Consider the following 15,328-nt stretch of genomic DNA (forward strand, 5'->3'; position numbering starts at 1 on the left):
CTACACATGACTGATTTCATGGCCAGTGCAAAGGGGCTCGATCCCCCCCGCCTGCGAGAAGGGCTTACGCCGCCTCCGCCCATGCTCTCCCTCCCGGGCCGGGGACCGCTTGGCTCCCGCTCTCCATCGTCTCTCTGCCCAACGCTGTCCCTGGAGGCACGGGAGACCACCGCCCACAGGTGCCCTCGCAGCCCCGTCCGAGGGAGCCGAAGCCCCAAGACCTGCTGGGAAGAGGTAAGAGACGAAACACGAATTCACGGTGAATTCCCATCACGGGGTCTCTCCTCGGCAGGGAGGAGACGGGCACAGGGCAAGGTCCCGCATCGCAGCCCGACCCGCAATGCCCAGGGGGGCAGCCGGGCTGTGCTGTGGCTGGGAGCTGGAAATAAACTCTGCTAAACTCTCCGCTGCTTCTTACCAAGGGCCCAAAATAGTCTCATTCAGAAATTCGGCAGGTTGTAATCTCTCTTCCCTCACACACAGGGATCTTTGCCACTGGTCTTTCCCAGGAGCAGCACTGCCCCATCCCAGGACAGGGATGATCCAAATAAAAGAGTCAGCTCCAGTCCTCAAATCGGTGATTGCTGGAAACCAGGGAAGATGTTCCAGAGGAGGAATTACGCGAGATGGTGAGAAGCAGAGAACATCCCTGCACAGAAACCATCTCACACAGTGAATAGTATAGTTATTAAATAGTTAGGGTAAGGATATAGGGATTAAAAAACAACAGCAAAGTTAAATAATACCTTGCCTTGTGCGACAGATTGGTGTAAGGAGAGAGGAGATTGAGAATCTCTAGAATCAAAACTATTTTGCGCATCAGCATCGCTGCTCGAATATCCCTGGATAACCACGATCACTACAGCGCACCGATGGCAATAATCTTATCAACAAGACGACAAGCTAATTCACAGGAACTAATGGACTATGATAGGAAACCGTGTAATCAATAACAAACAATTTGACTTCTGCCCAGCAAGATAAGACTGCACTGAATGCAACAGTAAGTTGAAATGAAAACAAATGTTCAGTGTAAACATAAGCAGCAAAGGGAAATATTAAATCTACAAGTGCAAAAGCAAGCTGGAAAATCCTGAGCGAAGCATATTTAAAGTAAAACATCACTTTACACATCTTCGGGGGTGAAACAAGAAAAAGTCCATATGGTTTTGGGAGATGTTACTTGAGAGATTAAAACAAAAAGTTAAAAAAAAAAATCATCTTTTTACTGAAGATAGGAAGAGAAGAGAACCAACAAATATCACAAGGATCAGTTAAGACTACAGAAAAAGATGTTTTCAATACACATTTTTGAAATTGCAGAAGGCAAAGAAACTGGGAGGGACTTTAATCGGCCCGTCAGAGGCGATGAATATCTAAAGGGAAAAATGCAAAGGACGAAATCTCAATGTCTAAGATTTTGAGTCTGTAACCCTATCTAAGCCAAGCGGAAGAAACAAAACCTTAGGAAACAGATTTGCAAGAAACAAATAAGAGAGCTGGAAGAATGTGAACCTTTTAAAAATAAAAAAAAAAAAAAAAGGAACAAGCCTAGAAACATGCACACTGTAGTAACAGGAAAACAATTTCATCCTGAGAGGTACCAAGATAATGCCATTTAAAAATATTTGGATAGATACACACACATATATTTTATTTATATGAATAAGGAGAACACCAGGGAAGGGGTTTTGCAGCAGCGTTTGCCACCCGGAGTTGTGCAAGCTGAACCTCACCAGGCGGCTGCAGAGCATCTTCCTCCCAATGCTACAAGTGCTGGCAAGTGGCAGCGCTGACGCTGGCACCCGTCCCGCGTGCATCGCCCTCATGCCACCCCCCAGGATGGCACAAGGGGGTTATTTTGCGGGTGGCCTCCCCTGCCGGAGGTATGAAATGGGAGGCTACCTATTTAGTAACCCCCCAGAGCACAGGGCTGAAGACGGTGCCAGCCCGAGCAGCCGCGCTCCTCCCAGCCCCGTCCCACGTGGCTGGGCCATAACCCACCGTTTATTGGGACAGCCCGTGCTGGAGCGATGCCTCCCCGAGCAGGTCCTGAAGCAGCTTCCAGGTCCAGGCAGGCTGCCAAGCTGCCTTTGCTGGCGCGGTGCTGGTGCATGGGGCACGAGTAGTGCACGGGGCACGAGTTTCGCACGGCTGGCTTAGCCACTTCTCCCCAAGACCCATTTTGGAGAAGAGCAAGAGTGCTGGACCAGGGGGGTCTCTGTCAATGTACCTCACTCCTCAGCCAGGACGAGGGCTGGAAAATCCTGATCCTAAAGGCTATTGATTGCTCGCTTGAAATTTATGTTGCATTTTGCTCATCTTTCTCTTTACCTCACAATGTTTGCCAAGATTTCTGTCTTCAGTTTGGTCCCAGTCTTCCACCAGCAGCTGAGGCTGCGCTCCCAGGGAAGTGCTCATAGCCCACACAAAACAAGCCTGGAATGAGCTTCCTCTGGAGATAATGAGGTACTTCAATATTTTCCGGGTCAGATGTGCACAAGCGCTGGCCCCAGCCCACCCCATCCTGCACAGCCAACACTCAGGAGCGCTGGCCCTGCGTGCTCTGGTAGGAACCACACGACCTGCTCCCAGATCTGGTCTTGCTTCACATCTACATCCAGCTGAGCAGGGAATGAACGTTAATTAGATTTCTTTCCTCCAGAGCACTCGGCCACCTCCAGCCACCCGGAGAGGTGGTTCAAACCTAAAAGAAGGAGGGATTCAAAGGCACTCGCCTAGAGGGATGATGAAGGGAAAAGAGGAGAGGGAAGCGGTTACTGGGAGACAAACACAATCTCTTACTGCTCTGCAAGTAACAGCAACTTTCAAATGAACTTATGCTCCTAACCCACCAAAGCACTTTTAGGGGAGTGGCCAGGGCACAATAGCTGCTGCTGCTGCTGCTTCGGCGTTCCTGAGGTGAAGAAGCCATCAGGAACCTCTGCTGAGCACCAAGAGCAGCTCCCCACTTTGAGCTCCCCCTCTGTTCCTCCGTCACATGTGACAAACTGACTCCATGCGTTTCGGGGCCGTGTAATCTTGCAAGCCACCTCCCAGCTTCCAGGAACACAATTTGCCGTTATATTATCTGGGAACCAAAGGCCAGAGCAAATACGATGCATTTCCTCTATCTGATAACCACCCTGCTACTGGCCTTTTCAGCCTGAAAATGTTATTCAGCTTTAGTGACCATGCCTGGAGCAAGCAAAATTGTCACATGTATGCACAGAAAGGGGATAAATAGAGGCTGGTACTGGCTGGCACATTACAGGAACAACCTGGAGACCGCTCAGTGGAGAAAGAAGCCAAAGTAAACACGAAGGATTGACTCCTGCTTGAGCCACTAAGGTCCCTCCCAGAAAGGCACATATATTTTGAAACTACAATGACCCATTGGAAGAGCCTGCAGTTCCCGCATGACAGAAGATCGTACTGCAGCCCTTTGGACAGCCTCATCCAGACACAGCCTCCCTAGCAAATATCCGCTTCCAAATAATGACCCGAATGACCAGAATCCCGAGGCAAGAAAAACCCTGTCCCCACTGGACGCCTGCAGAGGCCTCACTTTTGTGCCCAGGCTGTTTGTGGGGCAAGATACGACTGTCTGTGGACACCGTGCTCTGCATACAGAAGATAAACGGGTGACGTTCCTGTGCTAGCTAGAGCTCAGGGACCAGCTTGAACGCAGGACGGCATGCTCACAGCGAGTACAGTGCTGGAGAACCCTCGTCTGCAGATATCGCTGCCGTACCCCCCGCTCCTCTGCACGCAGAAGCCAAGGGTGATGCTTGCACTGCGCTCGGTGCGTAGGCTGACAGCATGCTGGTGAGTCCCCCTCTGTGCACTTCTGACCAAAGGTCAAAAGTGGTAGAGCATAGGAGCAGATAAGCTGAGACCAAAAGGACTGTGCCCCCAGACCTGCTTTAGCCATAATGTGAATTCCCAGCCGTGTGAGGGAGGGGCAGCAACAGAGCTGCCGATTCCCACCGCCACGGTCTCAGCTACGTCCAGTGCCGGTGGTTCCCCCCCCAGAACAGGATGGAAACAGCAGTGCTTCTCGGGTGTGCACTTGCCCGCCCGGAACAGCAAACCCAAGGCTAAGGCAGGAACACCCAGGCACTTGCATTGCACGCACAAGCGCAGCAGGAGTGCCCAGGCAGGCAGATCTGCAGTGCTGCGCACCTTACCTCTGCTTTGACTTCTGCTTAGTAGCTTGTCTCTGTTAAACACTCTGGTCCTTTGCACATGAGCAAGGAAAGTTTTTTTTCTGCTCAGAATTCAAAAGTGTCTCCATTTCATTTATGGACAAAACCAAAAGCAGTGCAAGGTTATGCAGTTATAAGCACATATGTATAGATATATGCTTATAATATAATATGTAATATAAACAAGAGTTGAGTTGCAAGCAAAGACTCCTGAGTCTGGAGTCTTCAATCTTCTTAGCATCTCCTTCTGCTTTCCTTCCAACTCCATCAGGTACCACCAGTTCCTCAGGGCTCTTCTCTAGTTCTGCTTTGCCAGCAACTGGGCAGCCTGACCAAACCCTGAGTAACCCCCAGAGTAACTGCGGGAACAGACCCTGAGCACATTTTAGGGAGAGGGCAAGAATTGCCGCCCTTCCGAAGACTAGTCATCAACCTCCTGAAAACTGATAGTTTGCATCAAGAAAATAAAAATCACCAGTTTGTTCTTGCAGCCAAGGAGCTAATTAGAGGGCATTTTCATATCAAGAACCATATACCAAAGGAAATCATGATTTCAGGCTAGTAATGATAGCAATATTGCTTAAGTGGCCCAGACATGAGAAGTATGAGACCAGCAGATTGATTAGGTACAGGGTAGATTGGCGGGTAGAGAAGGAGCTGTATATTGGGACCGTTGGGATGATGGTCTCTCCCGAAGCTCTGCACACCTTACTCCTCTGAAGTGAAGATGATAAATCTGAAACAGACTGTCCGCACAAAGAATGAAATCAAAGGCATTGATAGGGCTGGGATTTTAGATGCCCCTGTGCCCTGTCTGCCTGGAAGAGAGATGTTCTGGCAGGAAAAAGGAAAAGCTTTTCTCAGAGGTGAGACAGGGTTGCACCCGCTTAACTGATTCTTGCACAGAAAACCCATAATCTGGTTTGAAACAGGCAAGGTCTGGGCAGTGTTCTCAGAGCATCTGTTCATGCTTATTTACATACTCTAAAAAAAGTGGAAGGATACTTTTAAATTCCAGAGACCTACTGGGCTGGTAACTACTCAGAATGCAAAGTTTCCATTCTGGGAGAAAATCCAATAGATAGTCATTGGTGGACAGAATGAGAGGAAGTTTTTAAAAGTTTCTCAGAAATAAGTTTTCTAAGTAAGAGATGACAAAGTGAAAAACTTGGGCATTTTGAAAAAGGTCAATGCAGATTTTTAGGAAGCCCCTGCATTGCTTCCCCTTGGCTGCCCTGCTGAGGTCCCTACAAGGTAGCGTAGGTAGACGCTCAGAGTGCAGAGTTACCTCTGCAGACAGATTAAAAAGGAGGTCACATACTGGAAACGTGCTCCCTACCGCTCATCTACTGAACCGATTCAGTGTGTGGTGGGGACTTGAGACATAACATGAGCAAGACCTAGAGCCTTCAGACATCTCCCCAGACAGATGGGATTCTGCCTGAAGCAAGCTTCACACCGAGGCAGATCTCCTGTCTACAAGTCATTCCTGTTCTAGTGGTCAGTTGCAACATATCACGGCACTGAGTCTTTTTTCTTTCAGGCTTAGACATTTTTTTCCTCAAAAATTTAGGTAAAGAGTCATTTGCGAGTTTTGATAACTTAAGGCAATCTTATTTTTCTATTGATGAGTGCCAGAGACGAAAAAGCTAAGCCTCAAATTAGATCCAGCTGATGTCTGAAGAAAGCTAACCCTTCCAGTCAAGAGGAGGCATGGCAGTGGAGCAGGGGCTTGGTGCCCAGGCACTAGACACAGAGATATTAGCAAAGCCACGCGCTATACGGAGCAGGCAGCTTCTTGGCATTGCTTGAAAGCAGCCTTCTCCAGAGGGAATGAAAGGAGGGCTGCTGCTCACGTGTTCCTCTCTTTGTCACTTTTGGATACCAAATTCCAAACCATGTTACCCTCTTGCCACCATGAATTCAAATACTGATGCCCACCTGAAATAAAACTTACGGGGGCTGACCTGACCAAGAGGTCAGAGGGAGAAATACACACAAATGCAAGGTATTTCCATCATGAACATTAATTAATTAATGAATTAATTACTTTCCTTCAGCCAGACAGGCTCAGAGCATCACTGCTCTTTTTGATAGAAGACACTTCATTGCTGGCCACTGCAAGCTAAGGCAGAGGGTCAGGTACTGCTTGCCAATCATCTGACAAGTGCTGGAAATGTGGTTTCATTAAGTCAGTCACAGCCCAGATGTGAAGTTTTCATGGCAATCAGAGAAAAAAATGCAAGCATCCATGGTGATGTGTCCAGATGAGGGAAATAATTAAAAATATGGAGCCAATTAAACCTTTAATCTTGGTATTCACCACAACTGGGATCTAGGGGTGAAACAAGACTGATCTGTGATATTATTTACCCTACAAGTTTCCTACAGCAGTGCTTGAACTGCACCCTACTGCTAGAACAGAAGCTGTGGATTTACACCAGAGCAAACCAGCAAACAGCCCTTTTTTATTGCAATCCAAATCTGGTCCTAACGATGCTAACGGACATGGAGGTAGCACTCGGCTCACTGAGGAGGAAAGACAGGGACTTCAGGAGGGAAGCAACTTACTGGAGAGGTAACACCAGGCTTTGTCGGTGCAGCCGCAGCGAGGAATCCGAGCGATGCCGCACACAGCCCGCTGACTGCGTCAGCGCAGGTAATGGCTCACAGCCACTGTCAAAAGTAGTCTGAAGGTGCACGTGCCCCCGTGCCGTTCCCAAGCTCAGCCCGGGGCTGCCTGGAAGGCTGAGCCGCAGAGCCTCTCCGCTTCCAGCAACTGGCTGGCGGAGAAGCTGGAGCATCAGCCAGGACTGACAGGACAGCAGCAAGGTGCTAACCTGCATGGAGGATGCTCCGGCTTAGAGGTGGGGAACAGCAGCTCCGCGCTTCCCCGCAGTGGGATAAGGAAATACTGAGCTGCAAGGTAGGAAAAGCTCCAGAGAGACAGTTTGCAGTCTCACAGTTTCTCTGGGAGTAGACAGGCAGCCCTAGAAGGGTGGGAGGTGAGATCTCCCCTGCTGGGAAGGAAAAGCAGCTGAGGAGGAGCAAAAAGAGCCTGCAAAGGGAATTTGTCCTGATTTCCTTTGGCCTCATTTCCCTCGGAGCAGGGATTTCCCAAGGTGTGATGGGAAGGCCCGAGGGAAGAAATCAAAAAGCAGATGAAGCAATTGTGTTTCGAGATCACTGGAGCTGAGAAAGAAACTGGGACTTAAACCAGCTGTTTCTTAGGACAAAGGAAAGCAAGTTTCTTTTTGCAGAAATCTCAGGTGTTGCTTGTGCAGCAGCACTTTGTGCACACTCAGTAAACAGAAGTTACAAAAAAAAACAAAAAAAAGTGCCTGCCTTCTGCTCCAAACAGGAATCTGACCCATCAGCTTCCTAGAATTGCCTTACTCAGCAAGAAAAAAGAAAAAAAAAAGCTAAACACCTTTAAGTTGTGAATAGCTTTTCTGTTGCTGTGTACTCTCTTCCATTATTTGTTATTTGTGCAGTTTTGTGTATTCTCTAATTTTCTAACACCCCTAAATCCTGGGGTGTGACCATTCCAAGTGCATTTCTACCAGAAGCCAGGGGAAATCAGTGCTCCACCCTTCAATTCCCTGGGCACAAGTGCACATTCAGGAACAGGGCAGGATCCTTTCCGAGCACTGTATTGCATCCTTACTATCCAATTCGCAACCTGTCATCCATTCCCTTCTAACAAATGTAGCTTGCAAAAATACTGGAGATATGAAAGGTGACTAAAGCGTCATAAACATCGTGGGCAGTCCAGGGCTTAGGGCATCAGTGCCAGACGACGTCAGCTTCTTCCCTCCTTCACAATCAGCAGGCACTGCAGACATGTTGATTACCAGGGAAGTCTGTCCACCCCCGAGGGCAAACACTCTGGTTTCCCTCTGGCAAGTTACTCCATGGTCTCCTTTCATGCAATAGTAATTGTGAAAAAAGAGTAGCCAGGACTGATGATCTCCCAGTCTTGGTTAAAATCTATAGAAAAGGCCATAGCATAACACCCAGAAACCAAGCAACCCAGCTGTCTTTAAACCTTACCAGTATGGATACAAACCTGGATAATGGTTTACAGCTGCATCAGTAGATCACCACCTGCTAGCACCAGGTGAAGAGCTGAAGTACCACGCACTCACCTGGGGGTTCATCAGCATTAGACAGAGTTGCTACCCGATGAGTCCACTTCTTTACCAGGTATTCTCAGACACTGGTGTGCAGCCATTGTCTCTCCCAAGAATGTTTCTAGGCAAAGCTAAGGCATCTATCTCCTGCCTCCCTCCTGCATAAGAGACTATCAGGAAAGCTGGTAAGGAAATAATGGATGCAATGCTATCAATACACTGATAACGTCTAGATTTTGATCTTTACAGTATTTCACTCTGATAATGCTATTGCAGGGACACACACAAGACCTGGCTAACTAAATTTCCAGCTGTATAAAGGGAAAAGTTAAACCATTAGCTGACGGAAGTAAACAGAATGTGCTACTCATCTCACATCCCACTAAAATCTGAGCTATTTCTCAAATTCATAATTTGGATTTGTGTAGGCTCCAGTGCTATTATCACAGAACAGCAGTAGCAAACACCCGATTTCTCTGGGGAGCAACGCAGCGTGCCCATTGCCTGGCGGGTGACTTGAGTTGCTGCAAGGCTGAGCCCGGACTGCATCAACCTGGAAACGGATGCAGCAGTTTGATCTGCTGGCACACCACCCATCCACTAAAAACAGATGCCAGGCTGCCTAGTGACATCAACCGTCTCAGGACCCGCGCCTTCAGAGATGGCTGCTCTCCTCAGATATTAATACCTAGAGCGGCTCCTTCTGGCACTTGGCTTTAAATGACTTTTTTTGGGGGGGTGGGCGGTGATAAATTGGCCTCTGAAAAGCCTCCAATCAAGATACAATGCCCCATCTAGGATTAAAACTATTCACTGCAGCAGGGCTTTTGTTTCAAAGGCATTCAGAGCATGTCTCCTTACAAATATTTCTGTTTTTCAATAAATCCTTGCTACTTTCATTGCCTTTGCCTTGCAACTTAACATTCATTTGTACCGAGCCATCTCATTACGTAAGGCTCAATGCTCTCAATGTCTTGCTGTGCAGTTTTCAGCTGTCCTGCGCATTTATCACCCTCCCAAAGCCAGCGTGGCTAGAATTTCGATAAGGGCTGGATTTATTGCATCTCCCCACTGCCTTGGTGCTCCAAGCAGAGTTCCTGTTTGGTTCAGGCAGGCTGACCAAACACATTCTTAGCGACTGCAGCTGGAGAGGATTTGGAGTTCCCTGCTTTTCATTTTCATCTAACTCAAGGAAACCTCAGATCTTGCTTTTAGCAGATCACAGTTCTCAACTTCTTACAGGGCCATTAACAGTGATTTCAGGAATGACTTTAAGAAACTTTTTTCACCCTTTAAAAATCTTTCATTTCCAACATACAAAATGATTGCTAACGTACAGCAGTTCTTTCAATCACTCATTATTTTTAAAGGTATCCAACATGTACCTAGAATGACAGCAAGGCATGTCTGATAAGCAACGCAGGAACAGCTGAAGGCTTTTTGCTCTACAGGTCTGTTGCGCGCATTCTAATACCTGTTATTAGAAAACACAAAATAAAGGTGATAGCTATCCTTGGACAGCTGCCTACTAAACGGCCTGCTGCTGAATGAACAAGGCTGTAGACTGTATCATTTCTCCTAGAAGATCAGATGACCCCGTTCATGCTCACTCGTTATTATGCCTTTCTTCCAGTGTGAAGAACTGGGTACAAAAGGACCATGCATCAATAACATTGACTTCAACGAGACCAGCTTGGACTCGTATCTAGATGTATGGGACTGACATAACTGCTCACTTGTTCACGGAGTTTAGGTATGAGCAGCACTTGAAGAAGCTTGGTTCTGCCATTTAGTTTTCCATGCATCTTACAAACAGCAATTCAAATAGGTTGGGTTCTTTTCTTCGAATTTTATATGCCACAATGATAAACGAAGCCTAGGAAAATGTCTGTATGGAGGATCATTTTCTTGATGGACTGTGATGAACACTTCTGCACGCCGTGCCCAGGCAATGAAGAGGAGGAAATGAGGAGGATGCAGGAACTACAGGGCAGCTAGCCTCACTCTGGTCCCTGGGAAGATTACAGAACAAATCCTCCTTAAAGCCACATCCAGGCCCATGAGGGATGAAGTGACTGGTAATAGTCACCACTGTAGTGCTAGCCCCATCTGGTTGCCATCTGTGATGAGTCCTATGGACATGGGGAGAGCAGTGGTTCTTCACCCCGACTTACAGCAAAAACACGCTTACAGAGTCGATGGACAACCTACAATGGAGGTGAAAAACGGGGTGGACTGCTGTCCTCAGACTTTAGTAGTCAACGATTTGAAATCTAGGAGGTGGCCAGCTGCAAGTGGAGTACCTCGGGGGTTGGTACTGGAGACAATACTGTTTTGTCTTACCCACCCGGCTGATGTGATAGAGTGCACCCTCATCAACTTTGCAGATGACGCCAAACTGAATGATGGGGGGCGGATGGGAGCAGGACAACCCAAAACATGGGAGAGGGCTCCCATTCAGTGGGATCTTGACTGGGTGGAGTGATGTGCTGATGGAAAATTTGTTAACTTCATCGGTCCTGCACCTGAGAAATAATAAGTCAAGGGACCTTGGGCTAATGGTGGACGCATTAAATAGGAGTCAGCAGTATGCCCCTTGCAGCTAATAAAGGCCAACCCCGTACCAGGCTGCATTGTAAGACCACGGCCAGGAGGTTAAAAGAAGTTATTTTTCCCCTGTATTCAACACTTGTAAGCTGCGTCTGGAGTAAAATATCTAGTTTTGGGCTCCTCAGTACAAAACCAGACATTGACAAACCTGAAACAAGTCCAGCTGAGGATCACCAAGATTGTTAGAAGGCTGCAGCACATAACATGGCTCAAGGGAGGCTGAGCTGGGTTTATTCAGCTTGGAAATTAAGGCTGCAGGACCTGCAGTCTTCAATTACCTAATGGATGGTTACAGAAAATATGGAGCCAGACTCGTGAAGAGGCAACAGGCAAGCTACAGCAACTGAGTATCTGACTATGCGTTAGACAAAAGTTTGCACTGAAGATGCTACAAAACTGAAACAGGAAGCCAGAGAGGTTGTCGAATGCCCATCTCTGGAAATACTCAAAACCTGATTGGACATGGCCCTGAAAAATCTCACCTACTTTCAAAGTCAGCCCTGCTTTAGTCAGGAGGTTGACCCAGACGACCTCCAGAAGGCCCTCCCAACCTAAATTACGATTCTAAAAACTGAAAAGATCAATGCAAGCTTCACAGTGTGGCTAGCAAAACACACAGACACCTGTTTATCTTATGCTGTGTGACTGTATTCCAATGCCTTAAGATAATTCTCATCATATCATCAGTTTTACCTTAAGCCCTTGTTATCAAATAGTCCAGGCTGCACAAGCATTCAGGTACAGATTATCTGTCAAAAGTATGAATCCTAAAAGTAATGGTACTGAAGTTCAGGAGTGACGTTCAGAAGTAAAGATGCCCAGTTCCAGGTCCTGGTTCTTAAAAAAGAAAAAGCTTGAAACTGCGTGGTTTGGATAAGATATACAACTCAAGTCCTGGCCATTTTTAGTTCCTCACAACAGCTCAGGTAATTTCTTTGACCTTTTGGGTCAGATATGAAGAGAAACAACACGAACAGTGGCTAGTATCCTTTGTAGAATATAGCATTAAGACATGTACCTTTCCAGATACACAAGCTAAGATTTTGTGTATACTGAGATTTTGTCCCCAAACTGTGAGAGATTTTTCCTACAGCTGTAGCAGACACGTAAGAAAATTATGTCCTTAGCTTAACTTTGGCTTGCTTCTTTGCATATATGTTTTTATAAAAATTCAAAACCCTAAGATCTGGAGACAATACCACAGCTGTAGCTCTAGGTTTTTCAACCACTAACTACATATCTACAGATTTTTCCAAAAGTTAACATTTATTCATAAGTTCATACTATCAGCAACCCTTTGAGAGGAATTATACTCTTAAAAAATAAGCTTAAACAATAAGACGTAAAGCTAATAATGGTCTTCAGTTTATGAACACCTTACCCGAAAACAGATGAGACATCTGCAACTAGAAAGTGTGGCAACCTCCTTTCGACAGTGTAATAAAGAGCCTCTCGATGCGGTAATATGAAAAACAGCTACTAAAACCGTGACCTTTTGCACATTATTTGCACATATCTTTCTATTGTTTACTCTTTTCTATGCTTGTTACAAGCAGAATGATTAACCATTGCACCATATAGCCGTTTGTTTCCTTCTCGTTGTAACTAGTGCTACTGTTAACATTCTCCACACCTTCTACTCAGAGAAACAGGAACATTCAATGCAGATTTACTAAAAGATCACTTTTCCAGTTGATGGTAATTACATATAACAATGACTTTATCGCGACAGAGAATGTAGGAATGGCTAAGAGGATATGCTCAGTGGCTAACAGGATATGCTAACCGTATTTTCCCTGTTGTGTCACGGATTCTAGGAGACAGGAAAGAATACAGAACACTGGGATTCTTTAAGAAATCTTGTACTAGTCTACTTCTGGAACGATTAAACATCTGTGACAGATAGTCTATCCACTCCATAAAGGGAAACATTTATGTAGTACCATCAGTTAAAGCTTGAAGGAAAGTAACATCTGTTTAAACCAGTTTACCAAAACTAAGCGTACATTGCGAAGAAAAAAATGTAACTGAAGGCAAAAAGAGGGTATGTCTAGCTATAGCATAGACTCCTTCATAAATAAGTAAACAAATAATACTCTTAAGTTTGCTACGGTGCCCGTCCAGCCACATGCTTAACCACAGCTTGCTTTTGCTTTTAACACCATATTAGTCTTTAAGGAGCAGGAATTAGAAGTCTGTGCCCAATTTGCACTCAAAGCTCCCAAGACCCTGTATCTTCTGCCCTCCACCTTAGTTTTTTTTCTTTTGCGCATCTTCCTCTTCCCAGGTAGCAGGCACAAATAAAACAAACCAATAAAGTTTGTCTACCTGAGCTGAATTTTTTTTTTTGGATGGATAATTCTGCCAGATAAATAAACTTCCAAATATTAGAGAACAAGTGAAGGGACACAGAACAGTCAAGACAGAACACTTTTGTTTTTGTCAATATTTCTTTAAATCCCAGTCCAGCTCCTAGTAAGACTGGACACTACTTACAACACTCCTAGAACTGCAGAAGAATGGAAACACAATAGGGAGCGAGTGGAGAGGGGGACAAGACAGCCCAGTGGCTGGCTTCAGACATTCACATACATAAAGCCAGCACCCACTGGAGTCGTTAAGGCCCAGATGCCCCACTAATAGGAACAAACCCAAACACAAAGGTAGCACATGAAATGTATTTACCTATTTAAACACAGGCAGCTGGTCAGGCTAGAATGGGGAAGGTAACTGCTAATTCCTTGTACTACAAGGAAGGAATGGAGTAAAAAAACCCAAGCCCACGGGCAGGTTTTTGCTTTGTGAACCTCTGTCTGTGCTGCTGGTTAACAGTGGTAAGTATAAAAAAATCAAAGAAAAATAATCTATTTATAGAACAAGTCAGTAGTCTGAGACATTTAGAAAAAAGTAAAAACAAGTCCTTCTTTAAAAATGGATTTACTAAAACAACTGTCACCCAGGATGACCCCAAGCCCTCTGGTCCTCTGGCAAAGCCAGGGGCAACTTCAAACAAGAACTGTTGCTGATTGTACACTGGTACACATCCAGCAAAGCCAGCAGGGAGGGGGATTTGCGCTGCGAACAGTATCTGCAGACTGCTTGCTGGTATCGCTTGAGGCCATGCCCGTAGCCTGGTGATACTGGAAATAGTTGTGAGTGAAACTTTTCACAGAAGCACATGTCAGTGTAACCTCTGAGGTAAATGGGCTGTCTTCTTTCCTTCCCATCCCTGGGTACAGATCACAGAAGCTGGTGCCCTGGGTGCTGTACCTCCTTGCCAGCTCCATCCTGCGTCAGACAACTTTAATGTGCAGGAGTGCAGAATTCTAAGCAAAGCCTAGAACAGGAGAGGGCACCCCTGTGGAAAGGGAAGCACTCTGCTTTTCCCAAGCTCTGGTCTAGCTAGACATCTTCATCAATGTTTTCTGGCCCTCCTCAGGTCAGGAAGATCAGCTGTTCCCCACCAAGGAAAAAATTTTGCCTAGTGGAGTAGAGTTGGGTTTCTTTTTTGGTAAACAGAACCTTTGCTGATTTCTGAGATCATGAGCTCCTCTGCCCTTTAGCTACAAAAGAGAAATTAAAAGAAATCCATCCACTTGCTCCCATCCTTATAGTGTAGTGTTAGCTGCCTGGATATGGAGGCAACTTAACTCTCTCAAGATACTGCCATACTCACTGGATTGGCATGGGGAGGCGAAAGATAACTTCCAAAGTCACCTCCTTAGGGTAACCTGGTAGGCCTAAAAGCTCCAGCCTATGCCCACCAATTCCAGGCCAGCTCCACTGCCAACATGTACTTCTAACACCCTGAAGCGTCTAATCTAACAGCCTCGGGTTTGCTCAGTCTTTAAGAGCAACAGCCACACTCAAAGATGGAAATACTCAAGTCAAAAAACACTGGCTGGAGCTCCTAATCAGACGGTGTCTGCATAGATGAGTCGGTACCACTGTGCCTTGACGTTCCCATTGTATGAAGGAAGCCAGCTGTAAGGAAGGGACCAACTCTGCTGCAGGTCTGTACATCCTTGGAAGTGAAGCTCAGTGGCTACATCAGCTTCAAACCCTCTCTTTCTGTAGGGTTTCAGTGGTCCGTTTCCCAACAAGTTCAGGCATCGAGTAGCTGCTAACTTGTCTCCTTAAGATCTTCCATTGGTAGTTTGTAGCTCAATAAGAAAGGAGGAGGTGGTGCATGAGCGGGGCTACTTGGTCCCTGCATTGGCTTCTTTGCACAGTTTATACAGATGTAATCTTCATTCTCAGCCATTTCCGGAGAGACACCAACACAAATTTGATGAAACCACTCATCGCAGCCACCGTCACACTGCACCCAGTCTACCTGCAAGAGATCAGGTCAGCAACACATAGCTCATTACAAGG

The 15,328-nt window shown here is 46.3% G+C and overlaps 2 protein-coding genes across 40 annotated transcripts in view; both read right to left on the reverse strand.

Moving 5' to 3' along the window:
* Nucleotides 1–3,182, reverse strand: part of LOC142086151 (sodium- and chloride-dependent GABA transporter 2) — a 36,058-nt gene extending 32,876 nt beyond the window's left edge. For 24 of the 38 annotated variants that reach the window (XR_012675042.1, XR_012675034.1, XR_012675043.1 and 21 more), the window contains exons 1-2: nucleotides 747–3,182; nucleotides 419–649 (exon numbers count right to left, since the gene is read on the reverse strand). Coding sequence is in view for 32 of the 38 variants with exons in the window: in XM_075158889.1 (XP_075014990.1) it covers nucleotides 419–649; nucleotides 747–826 (311 nt within the window). In the remaining 6 variants the exon portion in view is untranslated. Of the gene's footprint in view, nucleotides 1–4 lie in introns of all 38 variants that reach the window. The other 14 variants (XM_075158953.1, XM_075158864.1, XM_075158936.1 and 11 more) reach the window with 12 other exon arrangements.
* A 9,010-nt stretch (nucleotides 3,183–12,192) lies between these two features.
* Nucleotides 12,193–15,328, reverse strand: part of KDM5A (lysine demethylase 5A) — a 51,507-nt gene continuing 48,371 nt past the window's right edge. For both annotated transcript variants that reach the window (XM_075158759.1, XM_075158752.1), the window contains exon 28: nucleotides 12,193–15,287. In XM_075158759.1, the coding sequence (XP_075014860.1) occupies nucleotides 15,075–15,287 (213 nt within the window). In that variant the 3' untranslated portion in view covers nucleotides 12,193–15,074. The remainder of the gene's footprint in view (nucleotides 15,288–15,328) is intronic.

The sequence above is a fragment of the Calonectris borealis genome, chromosome 1, assembly GCF_964195595.1.
Source record: "Calonectris borealis chromosome 1, bCalBor7.hap1.2, whole genome shotgun sequence".
NCBI classification, from domain to species: Eukaryota; Metazoa; Chordata; class Aves; order Procellariiformes; family Procellariidae; genus Calonectris; species Calonectris borealis.